At 42.2% G+C, this 17818-nt stretch overlaps 1 protein-coding gene across 1 annotated transcript in view; it reads right to left on the reverse strand.

The window, feature by feature from the left end:
* Nucleotides 1-10489: 10489 nt before the first annotated feature.
* The window catches only part of HGD (homogentisate 1,2-dioxygenase), a 40026-nt gene continuing 32697 nt past the window's right edge, over nt 10490-17818 (reverse strand). Inside the window, exons 13-14 of the mRNA XM_090277109.1 lie at nt 13461-13642; nt 10490-10835 (exon numbers count right to left, since the gene is read on the reverse strand). Of these exons, the coding sequence (XP_090133235.1) occupies nt 10686-10835; nt 13461-13642 (332 nt within the window). The 3' untranslated portion in view covers nt 10490-10685. The remainder of the gene's footprint in view (nt 10836-13460; nt 13643-17818) is intronic.

Below are 17818 nucleotides of genomic sequence, written 5' to 3' on the forward strand. Positions count from 1 at the left end.
CAACCAAAAGGTTGTGGGTTTGATCCCTGGTCCAGGAGTGTATGATGCATCTCTCTTGCATTGATGTTTCTCTCTTCCTCTCTAAAAAAATGAAAAAAAATGTTCATAGGTGAAGATAAGAAAAAAAGAAAAGGCCCATGTCACCTGTTTGTGCTTAGAAATGAGACTGTTGGGACAACTGAGACAATTGCCAGCCAACCTCCTTCCCTCATGCAAACAGGAGACTTGAAAAGTCATTTTAAGAGGGATAGATTTGGAGAGACATCAAGCAGATGTTTGGAGCATTTTCTGTGTAAAACAAGCATTAGCAGATTTGTCTCTGGGGGGCTGTGAAAGTGAAGATATTAGATTCAGACCTAAGGCATCCCATATTATTCCTGCCAAAGTCTCACAGGAAGGTATCCATGGTGGGCACTAGCTGTTGCCCACTGACAGCCCCTCTTTTCTCTTTTCTTTTGATAGAACCCCAATTTTGGGGGGAGACTGGTGGAAACCCCTTTATCTGCACCCTGCAATGAAATGATGTCCTGTCCAGGGCTGGGTCCTGCCTTGCGCTCGCTCTGAGCACCTGCATCGACTCCAGCCCCCTGAGACCCAGAACTGAAAAATAATGATCTTGTTTTTATTAATCTTAATTAAATGTATGTATAGCTCACATTTGTTTTAATGTTTAATTTTAGAAGTTTGGTTATATTTTTGTAACCAGAAATACGCTGTAGGAACTTAACTGTTTATATCATTTAGCCTACAGCAAACTTAGTTCTTTACACGTAGTTTTTTTTTACTGTGCTTTATTGATTATGCTGTTACAGTTGTCCCAATTTCTTTTCCCTTTGTTCTCCTCCACCCAGTGACATCCCTCCCTCCAGTTGTCCACCCCCCCTTAGTCCATGCCAATTGGTTGTGCATATAGTTCTTCTCAACATCTTCCTATCTATTCCCCTCCTTCCTACTATGCTTCTTAATTCCTGTACCATCTCCTTCCCTTTCCCCCTTCCCCTTCCCTGCTGACCTCCCCCCAAAATGTTCCCCATACCTATAATTCTTTCTATAATTCTTTCCCCACTCTCGTTGCCTACTTAGTTTACCTTTGTTTTGGTTCCCTAGCTTCTGTTGTTGGTTGTTGTGATACAGTTTTCATTTTAATGTTCATAGTTTTGATCATCCTTCTCCTAAACAAATCCCTTTAACATCTCATATAACAGTGGTTTGGATCTGATGAACTCCTTCAGTTTTACTTTGTCCTGGAAGCACTTTCTCTGCCCTTCTATTCTGAATGACAGCTTTGCTGGACAGAGTAATCGTGGTTGTAGGTTTTTGCTTTTCATTCCTTTGAATATTTCTTGCCAGTCCCTTCTTGCCTGCAGAGTTTCTTTTGAGAAATCAGCTGAGAGTCTTATTGGGACCCCTTTGTATGTAATTCTCTTCTTCTCTCTTGCTGCTTTCAAGATTCTCTCTTTATCCTTAATTTTTGACATTTTGATTATAATGTGTCTTGGTGTGGTTCTCCCTGGGTCCAGTTGTTTTGGAACTTTCTGTGCTTCCTAGACCTGTAGGTCTATTTCCTTCCCCAAGTTAGGAAGGTTCTGCTTCATTATTTTTTTTACATCATTTTTCTATTTCTAGTTCTTCTTCACCTTCTGGCAACCCTATGATTTGGATGTTGGTCTGCTTATAGCTGTCCAATAAGTTTCCGAGCCTCTCCTCATTTTCCTCATTTCTCGTTTCTTCTTTCTGCATTGGTTGACTGTTTGTTCCTTCCCTATGTTCCAATTTGTTGATTTGATCCCCGGTTTTCTTGCTCCCACCACTAGTTTTGTCTGTGTTTTTGTTCATTTCAGCAGGACTAGCCTTTATTCCTTCCCTGTCTTGTTTAAGATCTTCTGTTAGGTCTGTAAGCACTTTTATAAGCAAGGCTCTGAACTGTGCCTCAAAGATTTCCTATCTGCTGAGCCGTTAGATTAGAAATTGGCTGTCTGGTCAGCTGCGTCACTGGGATCTCTATCATGATCTGTGCCATCCTGACCATTTTGTGTTTACCTTTGCTTCCTAGGTGGGGCTGTCACACCTCCTACGCTACAGGGGGCGGAGCCCTGTGCACTTGTCACACCAGGCATTTTCTGAGGGGGTGGGGGTCCAAGATGGATTCCTGCCCTTCAATCTCCCCTGAGAGACCAGGAGCCTCCTACTCCATCCCCACACCCACCAGGCCTCACAGTCCAAGGCAATGGGGGTCTGCCTTCCCCAGCTTTGGAATTGCAAGCTGACAGGTCTGGTCTGCAGCCAGGGGTACTCCCCAGGCGCTTCTCGCCTCCCCTTAAATACAGGTGTCTGTGCTTACTGCTGTCCTGCCACTATCACCGCTGCTGCCGCTGACAGCACAGCTTGACCTCTCCTCCCCGGCTTCGCCCCTCCTACCTGTCTGGATGAGAACCACTTCTTTATAACTTCATACGTTGGACTTCCATTTATTTTCTGGAACTTCTAGTTATTGCCGGTTTTGCGGTAGTTGTATTCCTTCTTAATTGTGGAGGGAGGTGGAGCGTGTAAGTCTAGGCCTCCATCTTGGCTGGAAGTCTCCTGTGTGTGTTTGCTTCCGTGTCCCAGGCAGAGCTGTCGCTCCTACTGTCTGGATGAGTATTTCTTCTTTAGAGCCTTGTTTACTGGACTTCCATGTACTTTGATTTTCTGGAACTTCTGGTTGTTTCTAGTTTTGAAGTAGTTGTATTCCTTCTTAGTTGTGGAGGGAGATGCAGTGTGTCTGTCTACATCTTCATCTTGGCTGGAAGTCTGTTGTTTTGTTTAAAGTCACAGTTTCCAAGAACCTGTTGATAAAGTTAAGTGAGGGCTTATTGTACTCATATCAAAGCCACTTTAGTTTTTTATCTTTATTGCATTTTTTCCATAACCATTTAGTTCCCTTATACCCTCCTCCCCTCAGCAATCACCACACTGTTGTCCATGCCCATGAGTCCTTCTTTCTTTTTGCTCAATCCCTCCACCCACCCCTTAACGCACCCCCCTTCATCTGTCATTTGCTCTCCCTCTATGAGTCTGTCTCTGTTTTACTTGTTAGTTCAGTTTTTTCATTATATTCCACATATGAGTGAAATCATATGGTATTTGTCTTTCTCACTGGCTTATTTCACTTAGTATAATGTTCTCTAGGTCTATCCATAGTGTTACAAAGGGTAAAATTTTACTCTTTTTTTACAGCTGAGTAGAATTACATTGTGTAAATGTTCCATAGTTGTTTTATCCACTCATCTATTGATGGACACTTGGACTGCATCCATATCTTGGTAAGTGTAAATAACACTGGAATGAGCATGGGGTATTTATGTTCTTTTGAATTAGTGTTTTGGGTTCCTTGGAATATAGTTCCAGCAGTGGGATCACTGGGTCACAAGGCAGATCCATTTTTAATTTTTTGAGATATCTTCATACTTTCCACAGTGGCTGCACCAATCTGCATTCCCACCAGCAATGCACAGGGGTTCCTGTTTCTCCACATCCCCACCAGCGCTTGTTGTTTGTTGATTTACTGATGATGGCCATTCTGACAGGTGTGAGATAGTGTCTCATTGTGGTTTTAATTTGCATCTCTGACGATTCGTAATGTTGAGCATCTTTCCATATGTATATTGGCCCTCTGTATGTCCTCTTTGGAGAAGTGTCTATTCAGGTCTTTGGCCCATTTTTAATTGGATTGTTTGGGGGTTTTGTGTGTGTGTGTGTGTGTTTAGTTTTGTACGTTCTTTATAAGTTTTGAATTTTGACCCCTTATCAGATGTATCAGCGAATATGTTCTACTGTTTTGTTGGTTGCCTTTTAATTATGTTGATGTTTTCCTTTGCTATGCAAAAACATTTTAGTTTGATGTAGTCCCATTTGTTTATTTTTTCTTTTGTCAAAGCCACTTCAGATTCTGTCTTAACTTTCACTTTAACTGAGCTATTAATATGCATTGTTAAGTCTTAAATTGAACTTCAGTATGGATTTTTTATTTTAAGACCTAAAAAACGATAAAAAGGAGGCAGTACTTCTAAATTGTCCACACTTTGAACTTCTGTTACTTATTGCATTAGAAGGGTACTTGTCTTAATCTTCAGCTAAATGCTAGTTTATTCGGAGACCAGGACCTTTGCTTACTCACCCCCTGTCTCCTACAGTGGGTGACTGGTAGCTTCCCTGAGTCATAATAGCAACAATAAACAATAACAATGAAAATAGCTAATGAGCTTATGCTCACTGTGCCAAAAACAGTGTGGGTGCCTTTAAAGCCTGGTCTCCTTTAACCCCCACCAAATCCATGTGAAACAAATCATTTCCTTCTTTCAAATGAGGAAAATGAGGCTTGGAGAGGTTAAGTCAATTGCTCAAACTCATTCAACAATGACAGCATGGTCTGGATTCCTTAGTTACTATACTATAATGGCTATTATATTAATCAGTATCTAATAATTATACAAAGAAACAAACATACCAAGATCAAAATACACCCCTCCCCAAAAAAACCAAACCCCCTGAGTAATAGCTACTTGCTTTTCAGTGCTTATTATATAACAGGTAGTATTCCAAGCAATTTATCTATATTAGGTTATTTTACACATTGACACTATGTGGTAGGTACTATTATTATCCACATTTTACAGTTGAGGAAACAGAGGCACAGGGGGGTTAAGTAATTTGGTCAGGGTCATACAGCTAAGAAGGGACAGAGCCTGGATTTGAATCCAGGAAGTGTGGCTCTAGCACTTACGCTCTTAACTATGCACCACACTACCTCACACACACACAAAATAAATTTGGACATACTTCAGATTAGTGGTTCAATTATTGAAGTTGATTTTATCAACTTGAAGTTTAGCTGATCACTAAATATAAGACATTTACATCTCGGTTCTTAAACTTTTGTTCTCATTTTCATTTTAGTTGTAAAGTATCTTCCCAGAGAGACAAAATCCCAGAAGTGAAAATCTATCATCACTCTGGAAAACCACAACACAGAAACTGCACATTAACTTGTAACTTCTAAACAGTTCACATCTTGGTATTGGGTTTCCTAATTTCCCTCTTTTCCCCCCCGCCCTCCCTGTGCCCCACTTGGGCATCCTTGCAAAGCTGGTTCTTTCTGGTGGGAGGCAGTGTCTCTCCCATTGACTGTTGCTTGCTTTGCTTCTTGGATAATCCCCCACTACACATCCCAACCCATTCCATGTTTACTGGAACCTTCGGAGCTTTAGGGATATTTTTTCACCTTCTTGCTGTAGACTTTAGGAAACCCTGGTTTGGACCGGGATCTGAGGTTGAAACAGGGTGTTTGGGATACTGATTTTAAGGTAATTTCTAAAACGGTGGTCCTCAGTCTTGCCTATACAATTGTAATCACCTGAGCAGTTTCAAAAAATTATGATTTGGGTTCCATTCCCAGTGTTTCTAATTTAATTGATCTGAGGTATAATCTGGGCATTTGGAATTTTAGATGCTGCCAGGAAATCCAATGTACAGCTGAAGTTAACAACCACTGTGTAAAGAGCAGGGTTTATTACTTTTGGAACTATTGACATTCAGCACCAGATAATTTTTTGCTGTAGAATAAGTTATTCCAGATAATTCCCTTGTAGAATGTTTTGGCCTACAGCCATTACTAGTAGCCTGGGATGTGAGAGAAGTCTTTCAAAAAGGAAAAAGAGGAGGGTGGCTTCTATTGCACCCTCTCTCAGAGGAAAATATATAAAGATGCCAAGAGGAATCTGGCAGAAAACCCTCCTGTCATTGGAGCAAACCTAATCCGGGTGCCCCCCCCCCTTAAGGTTTCCTATTTCTACTTTTAAGTATATTTTATTGATTTTGCTGTTACAGTTGTCCCAATTTCTTTTCCCTTTGCTCCCCTCCACCCAGTACCGCCCTTCCCTCCAGCAATCCCACCCCCCCTTAGTTCATGCCCACAGGTCATGTATATAAGTTCTTTAACTTCACCATTTCTTGTACTATTCTTAACTCCCCCCTGTCTATTTTGTACCAACCAATTATGCTTCTTAATCCCTGCACTATTTCCCCCTTTCACACCCTTCCCCCTCTCAGGTGATAACCCTCCAAATGATCTCCACATATATGATTCTGTTCCTTTTCTTGTTTGCTTAGCTTGTTTTTGTTTTTATTCTTTTAGATTCTGTTGTTGATAGTTGTGAGTTTATTGTCAATTTAATGTTCATAGTTTTGATCTTATTTTTCTTAAGTAAGTCCCTTTAACATTTCATATAATAAGGGCTTGGTGATGATAAACTCTTTTAGCTTTACCTTGTCTGGGAAGCACTTTACCTGCCCTTCCATTCTAAATGATAGCTTTGCTGCATCCAGAGTAATTTTGGTTGTAGGTCCTTGCTTTTCATCACTTTGAATACTTCTTGCCAGTCCCTTCTTGCCTGCAAAGTTTCTTTTGAGAAATCAGATAATAGTCTTATAGGAACTCCTTTGTAGGTAACTCTTCTTTTCTCTTGCTGCTTTTAAGATTCTCTCTTTATCTTTAACCTTTGGCATTTTAACTATGATGTGTCTTGGTGTGGTCCTCTTTGGGTCTAGCTTCTTTGGGACTCTCTGTGCTGCCTGGACTTGTATGTCTATTTCCTTTGCCAAATTTTGGAAATTTTCCTTCATTATTTTTTCACATAGATTTTCAATTTCTTGCTCTTCCTCTTTTCCTTCCCCTATGATTCAAATGATGGGGAAGTTGTCCCAGAGGTTCCTAAGTCTCTCTTCATTTTTTCCAATTTTTATTTCCTCCTTTTGTATAGGTTGACTGTTTATTTCTTCTTTATGTTCCAAATCATTGATTTGAACCTTGGTTTCCTTCCCATCACCACTGGTTTCATGTGGATTTTCCTTAGCTTTACTAAGCATAGCCTTCATTTCTTCCCTCATGTGTTTGTCCTACTTAATCTTGTCTGTCGAGTCTGTTAACATCATTATCACCAGTGTTTTGAACTCTGTATTTGCCAGGTTGGCTATCTCTTCATGGTTTAGTTCTCCCACTGGAACCTTGATCTGCTTCCTCCTTTGGGCCATACTTCTTTGTCTCCTCAACTTGACAGCTTTTTGCATTTGCCTCTGTGTCTTAGGTAGAGCTGTCGTGCCTGTTACATTGTAAGGGGCAGAGCCTTAGGTATTTGTCAGTACAAGGTAACCTGTTTCACCATGTTGTGGCACTGTATTTTGGGGGAGGGGTCTGAGAGGGAACAATGCTGCTTGCTCAGCACTTGCCTCTTTTCCAGGCACTTTTCCCACTTCCCGTATCTAAACAAGTGGACTCTACTGAGAGACAGGCAGTTTCCTCCACCACCCTAACCCCCACTGGTTTTCATAGTTAAAAGCAATGTGGCTTTATTTTCCCCTGGTGCTGGAACTATGAGCTGTGTGGTCTGGTCTGGGTCTGGGAGCACTCCCCATGTGTCCCTCCTGACTTTTATAATGTGTGACTGCTGTTTTCACCATCTGGACCCAACCACTGCACCACTGCTGCTGCCACATCACATCCTCTCTGCCCTGGCTCCTCCCCTCCTACGTGTCTGATGGGTATTTCTTCATTTCTTTGTTGAACTTTCCTTCATTTCATTTTTCTGGAACTTCTGGTTGTTTTTTATAGTTTTGAGGTAGATGTAGTCCTTCTTAGTTGTGAAGGGAGACACAGTATGTCTACCTAGGCCTCCATCTTGGCTGGAAATCTAGGTTTTTCTATTTGTGAGCAAAGAGATAATATATTTCTTGGGGAACCTGGTAGCAGAAGGTAGAGTAAGTATTCACTTAATGTTGTCAGTAGGTTCTGCAATTTGAAGTGACACAACGCTAATTGATATAAACAAGAGTTAAGTTCCTCTGGCATCTCCTCAACTTTATAAAAAAAACATTGAGTGAAATGATGATATTCGAGATTAGGGAATTAAGGAAATGATGCAGATCTTTCTAGCCAATCTGAAGTGCAACAAAAGAATACTAAATCCTTTTTTAATTAGTGTGAACAGCCTGGCTTGGGTGAAATACTGTCTTCAGCTGACGAGTTGCTGCCAGCAAGTGAGACAAAGTATGTAGGTTTGGATTCTAAATGGATGTAAACCCAGAATGTTGCCTTAGCTCTAAGAAGGCTTTGCTGCTAAACTGATGATAAAATGAACCTAAATAGGTGAGATTTGACCTATGTATAAGGTAGGGGTAGGCAGAGTTCATTATGAAAAGGCTGAGTTTGGGGAAAAAAGTATTTCAGTGGTTGTCTTTGTTTGGATTATTTGAGAGATGAGTCCAGGAAGCACCAGAGGAAAGTGGGGAAGCGAGAGGAAAGGAAGCTAACAACAGGTACATTAGCAGAGTTGCCACTGTGGCACATGGAGCTTAATCTAAATGGATGTCGCAGGGACCCAGGGTCAGAGATGAGCCTCTGAGATATAGGGTGAGAGAGCGAGTGTTTTTATCCACTGATTCCCATTCGTCATTGGTTGAGGGCTGCATCCAGGTCTGTTCAATCCTCAGCCCTTTTGCCAGGTTCCAGTTTTGGCCTCAGGCAGAGTTACCCGTGTGGTGCAATTGGAAACCTTTAGTTGGCACTGGATGGTGATTGCTGATGGGATGTAGGTTGTTGGGCCACTGGCAGCACCTGCTACAGTGATCAATTTTAAATTTTATTTTAAGGTATTAACTGCTTTACTGGTTAACAATCTTTAACTTTTAATAAAGTTTTTTTTTTATATTAAGGAACACTGGGAAGGCACACCAATCTCTGCCACCCTCAAAGATACCTTCACCTTATTGTTTGAGACCTTGAAATACTATTAGAAAACGTGTAGTCACCCAGCCTTGTTCTCAACTCCTCTTTCCCTCACCTTTTATACCCAGTCCACTAACAAGTTCTTTCAGGTTCACTGCAAAACCCTTGGGAATTCATCCACTTCTGTCTGCTGCCACCTCATTAGTCCAGGACAATGTTTTCTCTCTCCTGGACCATTGCTATGGTCTCCTTCTGGGCCCTCCATATCCATTTCCTTGCAGTTTCTTGAACCCACAAGGCTTTTTCCTGGAATGCTTCTCCTCCCAATCCCACTCCAGCCCAACCCCACTCCTCTGATGACTTGATCCTTCCTATCCTTTAGGTCTGGCTAAATATCACTTCATTGAAGACTTTCCTCTCTAAAGAAAGGTCTCCCCATTCCACCTGTTAGTCCCAATTCAGTTTCTGTCTGTTTTCTTCTTGGCATGTTTCACAATTTGTAATTATGTTGTTTATCTCATGTGTCTCACTCTCTAGAATGTAACCTCTGTAAGGTTAAGGAACTGTCTATGTGCTTGACCATCATATCCTTCACAGGGTTGCCATATTTAGCAAATGAAAATACAGGCTCTCCAGTTAAATTTGAATTCCAGATAAATCCTGAATTTTTTAGTATAAGTATGTCCAAAGGACATATTCAATAATTCAGGGTTTACTTGAAATTTAGATTTAACTGGGCATCTGGCAACCCTAGTTCCTTGGCCCTGATACATGGCTGACTCTCACTACATATTGTTGTATAAAAATCTGGTAGCAGCATAGCAAAGTTGCTACTATGGCAACAGAGTGGGGGAAATGTGCTAAAACGACAGAACTAAAGTAATGGCAAATACCACTTCCCATTCCTTTCTGTTCTGATGTACCCGTCTCCTCATTCCAAGAGACTCCAATCAACCCACCTAAAGTCCTAGGCAGCCCAGTGTTCTGGGGGGGATGCCGACCATGGGAAGGGAGATGCTAGGGGCAGCTTTCCCACCCAGCACTGCCTCTGTTATGTTGTGGTCTGAGTTCAGGGGACCTCGGTCTTCCTTGGCCCAGATCTGCTCAGACTATGAGCTCACTAATGGAAGAAATGACTTCTTTCTTTTCAATCATTCATCCCCAGCACTTCATTCTGTAGGTGGCACATAGTAAGGGCGCAGATCACGGCTACCTAATGGACTGATAAGTGAGTGAATAGTAGGGTGACTGACTATTCTGCTTAGATTAAGACTGAGGGGCTTTTTTGGGATGTGGGGCTTTCAGTGTGAAAAAGAGGGCAGTGGGTGTCCTCAGTGAATGATGCTCACTCTCTGTGGCTGGGCTTCTTGTCCACTACCACTGTATTGTCAGCTATGTGACAGCCAGCTGACCTGGATGCCCATCTGTTTAAGGATGACATTAGATGTTTGAAGCTCTGCTGACCCAGTTTGCTTCCCTATGCTTGAACTGACTCTTGAGGCCTTTGCCTTGGCTTCAGCCTAAACTCGTGGTCCTTGTTTGGCCTGTCCTTCCTTGGGGTCTGTGAAAGATGCTCTGAACTGTGCTTCTAGAATAAAGGCACTCAGGTGGACTGTGATTCTAGAATAATGGCTAAGCACATCCAAAGAGATCTCAGCCCGATCACATGCACTCCAGTCCTGGTCACTACTGGTCTGCCCCACCAAGTGCTGATTATGATCAGTTACTACCTCCACACAACACCAGCAAGAATTTATTGAGTAATTAAGCTGACAGACACAGAACTTTCCAGATACATTTCTACAAATGTCTCAGTCACTTGACTATAAAAAAGTGAGTTCTGATTTTTAACCCTGCCCCCCACCCCCTGAATAGTGCCTGGAGTCATGACATTCGAAAGGAAAGCTATGGTAGCAATGCTCCAGTTTCAGTTAGGGCCTGCTGGGCTCCTAGCATTGGGTGTGAAGTGGCTCTTGAGAGGCTCCCAGCACTTGTAGTAGTGCTCATCCAAACAGTGAGAGGTCTTGAGCCCCCACTTGGTGACAGCCATACTTAGAGAAGACTCAAACATAAATGCCTGTAGGAAGTAACAAGAACGAAGAGGTGAGGTGGTTAACAAAACACATTTGATTAGATGTCTAGAGAGGAGATATGAGCAGCAAAATCTTTGAATAATAAATCACGTGTGCTAGCACGATGAGGAGAGCAGGCCCGGGTCCTGGGGTTTGACTCTGGCCCTACCACTTATAAGTGGGTGATACCTTATGCAAGACCCTGAACTTCTCAAAGCCTCAAGTTTCATGCTATAAAATGAAATCGGGCACACAAGACTCACATTGTCCTTGTAGCCCTATGGAGCTAAATTTGCTAGATCCAAGGGCAGAGGTGAGAGAGTCCTAGTAATATTCATCTTCCCACTGGTCATCACTTACTGTGGTTACATCCTTGTGAGGGAGGCCACAGTCCCCATTTTGTGGAAGTGGAAACTGAGGCTCAGAGCTGGGAAATGGCTTATCTAAAGTGATGGTAATAGGAAGTGGCAGAGTTGGGATTTGAGCCTTTCTTTTTCAGGACTCTGACCAAGAGATGAGCACGGAAAAGAAAAAGGAGGACAAAAGAGAGTGGGGAGGAGGAGGAGAGGAGGAGGCAGGAATGGTTGTAGCACTTTCAGAAACCCTATCCCAGAAGGGAGTGGTGGTGGATGTCCTGCTGTGTTCAGGAGGGTTTTTTCAGCAACAGTGAGAGTATGTAAGTGCTCTGTTCACTGTAGACATTCTAGCATCACTGACTGCCTGTTTTCCTACTCACTGTGGCTTTTAAGAATCAAAATAAAATAAAATAAATTAAATTAAATCCTACAATTCTTATGTGCTCATGTTGATAGAATTTTTTAAAAATACAGATGGGCAAAAGGAAACTAAATATTCCCTGTGCCACAATCCAGAGAACCCACATTAATGTTTGGTGTTCTTTTTGTCTAAAACAATGGAGATGATTGTCCCTGCCTGACTTCCCATAACAGGTTTGATGTGAGGGCCAGATGAGATCATGTGCAAGTGCCTTACACATTATAAAGCACTATTCAAATATAAGGGTTGTTATTATGGCCATTATTATCGTTGTCTCTTTGCTGACTGCTTCTCAGGAGTCTTGCTGTCTGACTGCAGTAAGAAAACCCCATCCCGGCTGAGCTATGAATCGAGTATTGTATAAAGTTAATCTACTGCAAACTGGAATACAGATGAGGCACATAGATGAGCCTGGGTCCAAATTATATAATGGGAAATGGTGAAGGAGGCCCAAAGTTAGGTCCAGATAAAGTGTGGGTCCCTCTCCAACCAGGTAGTATGGGCTTCTTGGCTACACAGTGCCCCCCAGCTCCCGAGCCCCCCACACAGAAGAGCTCTTTCTCACTAGTGCTCTGAGCCCAGCATTAGCCAGTCTTGGTCTCATAAAAACAGTTCTGTCCTGTGCCTCGTTGTGGCAGAACACAGCCCTCTGGTAACACTGACTATCCCAAAGATTATTACTAGCAACTCTAGAGTAGCCTGTGCACCCCTAGCAGCCTTCAGAGGCAAGAGCTTAACTAAGATTCTCATGCCATGACTCATAGAGAAGCAGGGGTTTACAAAAACTCTGCAGAGGCCCTTGTAAGGGGCAATACAGCTGAGGTCAAGCAGATGGGACTCTTCTTTGCCTTCCCCTGCAGACCAGCCCCACCAAGTCTGGCCCTGTGACTAGGACTGAAAGCGAACTGCACTAAACAGAGGGACAGATATTGCTCCCTGCTTGGGTAATTTACAAACTGGGCATGGAGTCAGGTATGTCTGTAATATTGATTTTACAGTCAGGTAGCATTGAAGGCATTTGTTTAAAAATGTAATGCAAATTTGCGTATCATTTAGCATAAAATTACTCCTAGTGGTCCATAAACTCTACCTCCAAGAATGCAAAAATAAAATAAAATCAAGTACTGTAGCTGCCTGCAGTTGTGTTCAGCCTCCATGTTTACAGCCTGACACAGTAGGAATACAAAACAGTTTTTAAATTCCATCAGTTTCATCCCGTGCGGAAGGAGAGCAAAAGAAAATGAGAAAACAGCAGAGAACTGCTGCTCTCAGTCCTGACTGCAGTGATGCAAAGCCTTCCTGACCCTCCTTGGCTTGACAAACTGGCTGAAGGTGACATCCTGCATCCTCTGCTACTTTGGCCCTCAAGGGTCACTTCGAAAAGCAGGAGATGACTCTGAGACAAAGCATGTATACACAGGGCTGCATGCAGATAAGGGAGGACCCTTCCCATAATATTAATAATACTCCTTCCTTTACATTTGAACAGTGCTGGACAGTCTGTGAGGTTAAATTACAGACAACTACTGGGTTGGATATCATACCCATTCTACAGATGAGGAGAATAAAACAGAGAAGTTAAGTGACTTATTCAAGGTCACACAGAAATTAAGAGCTAGGATTTGAACCCAGGCCTGACTCCAAGTACAAAGCTCTTCCTACCCCTCACTACGTTAGGAGTCTAGTATACACACAGGGCTGTGTGCATACACACATGGGCCATAGACACACAGACACACACTCTTCTCTCCCAACTCTTCCTCTGTGACTTCGGAGAAGTAAAAAATAAACACTCCTCCCAACAAGACTGGGGAGCCCAGAGGCCACCAGGGCCTGGCATTTAACTTGCTTACCATGGTGCCATCAGCAATCCTCTCAGGTACCAGCTGGGCTTTGCTGGCCTTCTCAAAGCAGTCAGCATCAGGCCCATGGGGAGTCATTGTGCTGTGCAGACTGCCTCCTCCTGGCAGGAACCCACCTTGCTTTGCCTCATAGTGGCCTTTGATGAGCCCCATAAATTCACTCATGCAGTTCCCTGGGAAAGTTGAAGCAGTGTTATTTTTATTATCCAAGTCAGACTTGTAAACACTAAGACCATTCAAACATTATCCCTACAGAATGACAAGAAGATAATATTATCTGATACATTCTATAAGATCAATAAAGAATATAGATTGACAAAAAGCAACCGCAAAACATTCATTAGTGTGGAATTCTTGGTAAGCAAAACCTTACTCCCCAGCCATGTAGATTAGCAGAGGTCTTGTATTCCACTGCCTGAAAGAAATGAAGTTAAATCTGAAGAAAATCAGATCTCAGACAAGAATTTTAATAACTAAAATGTAAATGATAATAAAGAGTGACTGTACTTCATCATTTAGTCTTACAAGCCTCACATCAAAATTATCTTCTTTTGTGACCTGAACCCCTTCCCAAATAGCCACACAGTAGTACATGTATCACCATATTTCTGGCTCTCAATCTAGAAGACTGAAGTGTGTGTATATGCAAGTGTGTGTGTGTGTGTGTGTGCATGTGTGTGTGTGTGTCGACAGAAGAGTGATGTACTAGATGCTGTATTCTAACAATACTATCTTCTATACCTGAATCTGACATGATCTTATTTTTCTAATTAAAAAAATGGCTGTTAGATTCGTTCTTTTCTTTTTATTTCCATTGACATTATCCTTATAGAATTCTAAAACCTTAAAATTGGAAGGGATCCTAATTTTTGCTCAGTACAGAAGAGAAGCCTCCTGTGCTCTGCCTGCCTGCTTCTTGTGAACGCACACTCTCTACTCAGAAGAGCTACCTGAGCTCTCAACTACCTGAGCTCCCTACTTAACAAAGCTCAGGGTGTTAAAAAGTTCTCTCATAGTAAATGGCAATCTGCTTTCACATAAATTATATACAGTTGTCCTAGTTGTTTTCTTGAGTCACACAAAATTTGACAAAAATCATGTTCCCACTCTTTCAAAAGTATGTTTCTATTGAAATAAAACTTTTTATTAGAATAGCAACACATTTAGAGCAAGAATTAAAGTAATAGAACACCAGAATAAATGTAAGTGCTTTTCCATTCATCCATCCGCCGACCTACCCATCCATTCATCTGTCCATTTCCTACCTCATCCATCTATCTATCCATCCATCCAATATATATAATTGGACACTGATGGAGGTGCGTAAGAAATGCCTGTCTAAAATTACTCATATTCTGTCCCAAGAGAGTGCTAAGAATACAAAACACGAACACAGTAGAAAGATCTGGCAGTAGCAACCCTTGCAAAACCACATATTTGACATTATTAATGCCCACTGCTCTTTCTTGCATGTGAAGTATAACCAAAAGTAAAATACTTCTGTAATTGCCACACCCACCCTGCCCAGACAACAAAATGCTGCTGCAGGCCCCTGCAAACAAGGTAAGACCCAGGTCGTAGCTCCACTTGGCTCTCCATGAAGCGGTAGCAGAAGAGACATAAGTGTTAGCATCAAGTGTTTCTATTTTAAAAGCAGTTCTGCTTATGACTTAAATATACAGTCACACTCCTCACTCCAATATGTGTCCTCAGGGTCACCTTCATGGCTTAATTTTAAGAAGAGAGCAAGACGTTATTCAGCTTTGAATTGAATATGAATTTAAGTAGCAGTGAGTTCTGTGATGACATTTCTACATCATTTTCTACATTTCAAAAAACAGTGGGAGGTAGACCTTGCCTTTCTGACTAATGCTGAAACCACTTGACCAAGTCACATGAAGATGACTGGATGCAATATCTCCACACAAACAGTTCTCCACTTCTATAAAGTCACATCAAAGTAGCAAAGATTTTGATCTTTGCTAAAGCAACATTTTAAATACCACTAGTAAAAAATAATTTCTAACTTGGGGTTCCATGGTTCTCCTGATTAACTTGGGGCAACCATACCTTTCTTGAGATCTGCCTATCCAGGGCCCAATTTACTTGAGTCTTCTAAGAAATTATAGAAGCGTTTCACAAGGCCATTTGTTTCAGGCAATCTGGACTACAAACCAAAATCAAGGAGTGGGTTGAGAGCTGCGGCACAGTAGCCGCCTTGCCCGAGTCAGACTGCTCTGTTCTCTCTCTCCCACCGCTTCTCACACATGATCTGTGCACCTCCTGCACCAGAACTCCCTGACTTACTAGTGCAAAGTGCAAATTCTGAGGTACCACTTCAAAACAAACTAATTAAACTCTTTGGGAATAAACATGGAAAAAAATGGCATTCTAAGTGATTTTAATGTCCCCTAATGTTTTCAAACGGTGGCCCCTGCAGCAATAGCATCAGCTTCATGTGGGAACTTGTTATCAATGCAAATTGTTGGGCACTACTCTGACCTACTGAAGCAGGAAGTCTGCGGGTGGGCCCAGGGTTGTGTGTTTTAATAAGCTCTCCAGTGCCTCGGACAGCATGCGAACATTGAGAACCATTACCTCAGGCATATAAAGCAACCTCCATACAGGAACTACATGAAATAGTGAATTAACAAGGACCAGCACATGAGGTACAGGCTCTAAGCCGGAACAGTTCTCTCTCCTTGACAACAGGTCCTCACTCCTTAATTTTCAGAACAGTTGGGCCTGTGATGGGCTTGACACTCTTCAGAAAGGACACAGTTTATTACAACTTTACCCACAAAGCATCTGGTGTCTTTGTAGTAATAACGAATTGTATCCTTTTCTTGATCATAATGGTGTCATCTGAGCAGGTGCTAGGATTTGATCTTGAAGTGGCCTCCCATCCTGTGGACCTCTGCAAATTGTCCCTTCAGTGCACCTTTCTATCCTGCTGAGACCTGGCATCTTGGGAGCTGGTATGAGAGGAGCTCATGTAGACAGAAGGCCCTGAGGTTAACTAAGGAGAGGGTTTAAAAAAAAATTTTTTTTTAAGATTTTATTTGTTTTTAGAGACATGGGAAGTGAGGGAGAAAAAGAGGGAGAGAAACATTGATGTGAAGGAGAAATATCAATTGGCTGCCTCTCGAATGTGCCCCGACTGGGGACCAAACCTGTAGTCCAGGCATATAGCCTGACCAGGAATCAAACCAGTGACTTTCACTTTGAGGGATGACAGGGGTTTGTTTTTAAGAATGTTTCAGTTCAGAGTTTTTCAAGAACTCTATGTACAAAAAAGCACTCTCCAGGAAGCGGAATTGTACATTGACCTTTAGGTTGCATTTACAGCTAGCTACTGCACAATTTAAAATGCCAACCTCACTAGGTACCACTATGAAGTACCTTATTCTTGGTGTTACATTCATGTATTAAGTCAGTATTTATCAGATGCATATCCTGTACCAGCACTGTGCTGGGCACATCAGCTAGCTGTCATGAGTGTCTGCTCTGGCAGCAGACTGCCTGCAATTAAATGCTGACTATCCACCACTTAACTAGCTGTGAGGCTTTGAGCAGGTACCTAATCCTTCTCCTTCTTGTCTCAGTTCCATCCTCTGGGGAAAACAAGGGAGAGGGGATAATGATACTACCTAACTCCGACACTGTTATGAGGATTAAATGTGAATACTTTTAAAGAACTTATAACAAAGCCATAGAAAACAGTCAACAATTGTTAGCTTTTAGTAATAATGATATTAGTAAGATAGATTTCATAAGTTCTGTGTTAGGCAACAAATGCTTTGCAGAAATTGCTTCCAGAATAAGGTCCAGCCCCTAGTGTGGACTGCCAAAATAATTGAAGAAGGCACGTTTTACTGGTTCTCAGGTAAACAACAAATTAACCAACATTGCCCCCCCCCCCCCCCAAAGGAACATCTGAAACATAAAGAAACGTCTTGCTTTCAGCTCTGGGTTGGGGTGCTGTGGGTGTGGAGGGATTGAGCCAAAAAAAAAAAAAAAAAAGAGAGAGAGAAAGAACTCATAGACAGGAACAGGAGTGTGGTGATTATGGGGGAAAGGAAGAGGGTGAATGGAGTTGGAAGAGGGCATAGGAGGGATAAATGTTGATGAAAAAAAGAGAAACTTCTTGCTTCACACTTTATCAGTCTTTTTACATCCCTTCAGAGCTAGGGGAACTGGGTTCAGGCATTACAAAGTGTTTTCTTCTCAGAGTCAACAAATCACTGCCATCCCAGGCGAGGCTGTGCTGTTTAAGCAGCTAGAAGTCTGGCGAGCAGCACCAGGCCTCGGGAGGCAGGATCCTGAACTCCAGGCAGGGCAGAGCATCC

Source organism: Furipterus horrens, unplaced genomic scaffold, assembly GCF_987537825.1.
Source record: "Furipterus horrens unplaced genomic scaffold, mFurHor1.1.pri manual_scaffold_1, whole genome shotgun sequence".
In the NCBI taxonomy this organism is placed as follows: Eukaryota; Metazoa; Chordata; class Mammalia; order Chiroptera; family Furipteridae; genus Furipterus; species Furipterus horrens.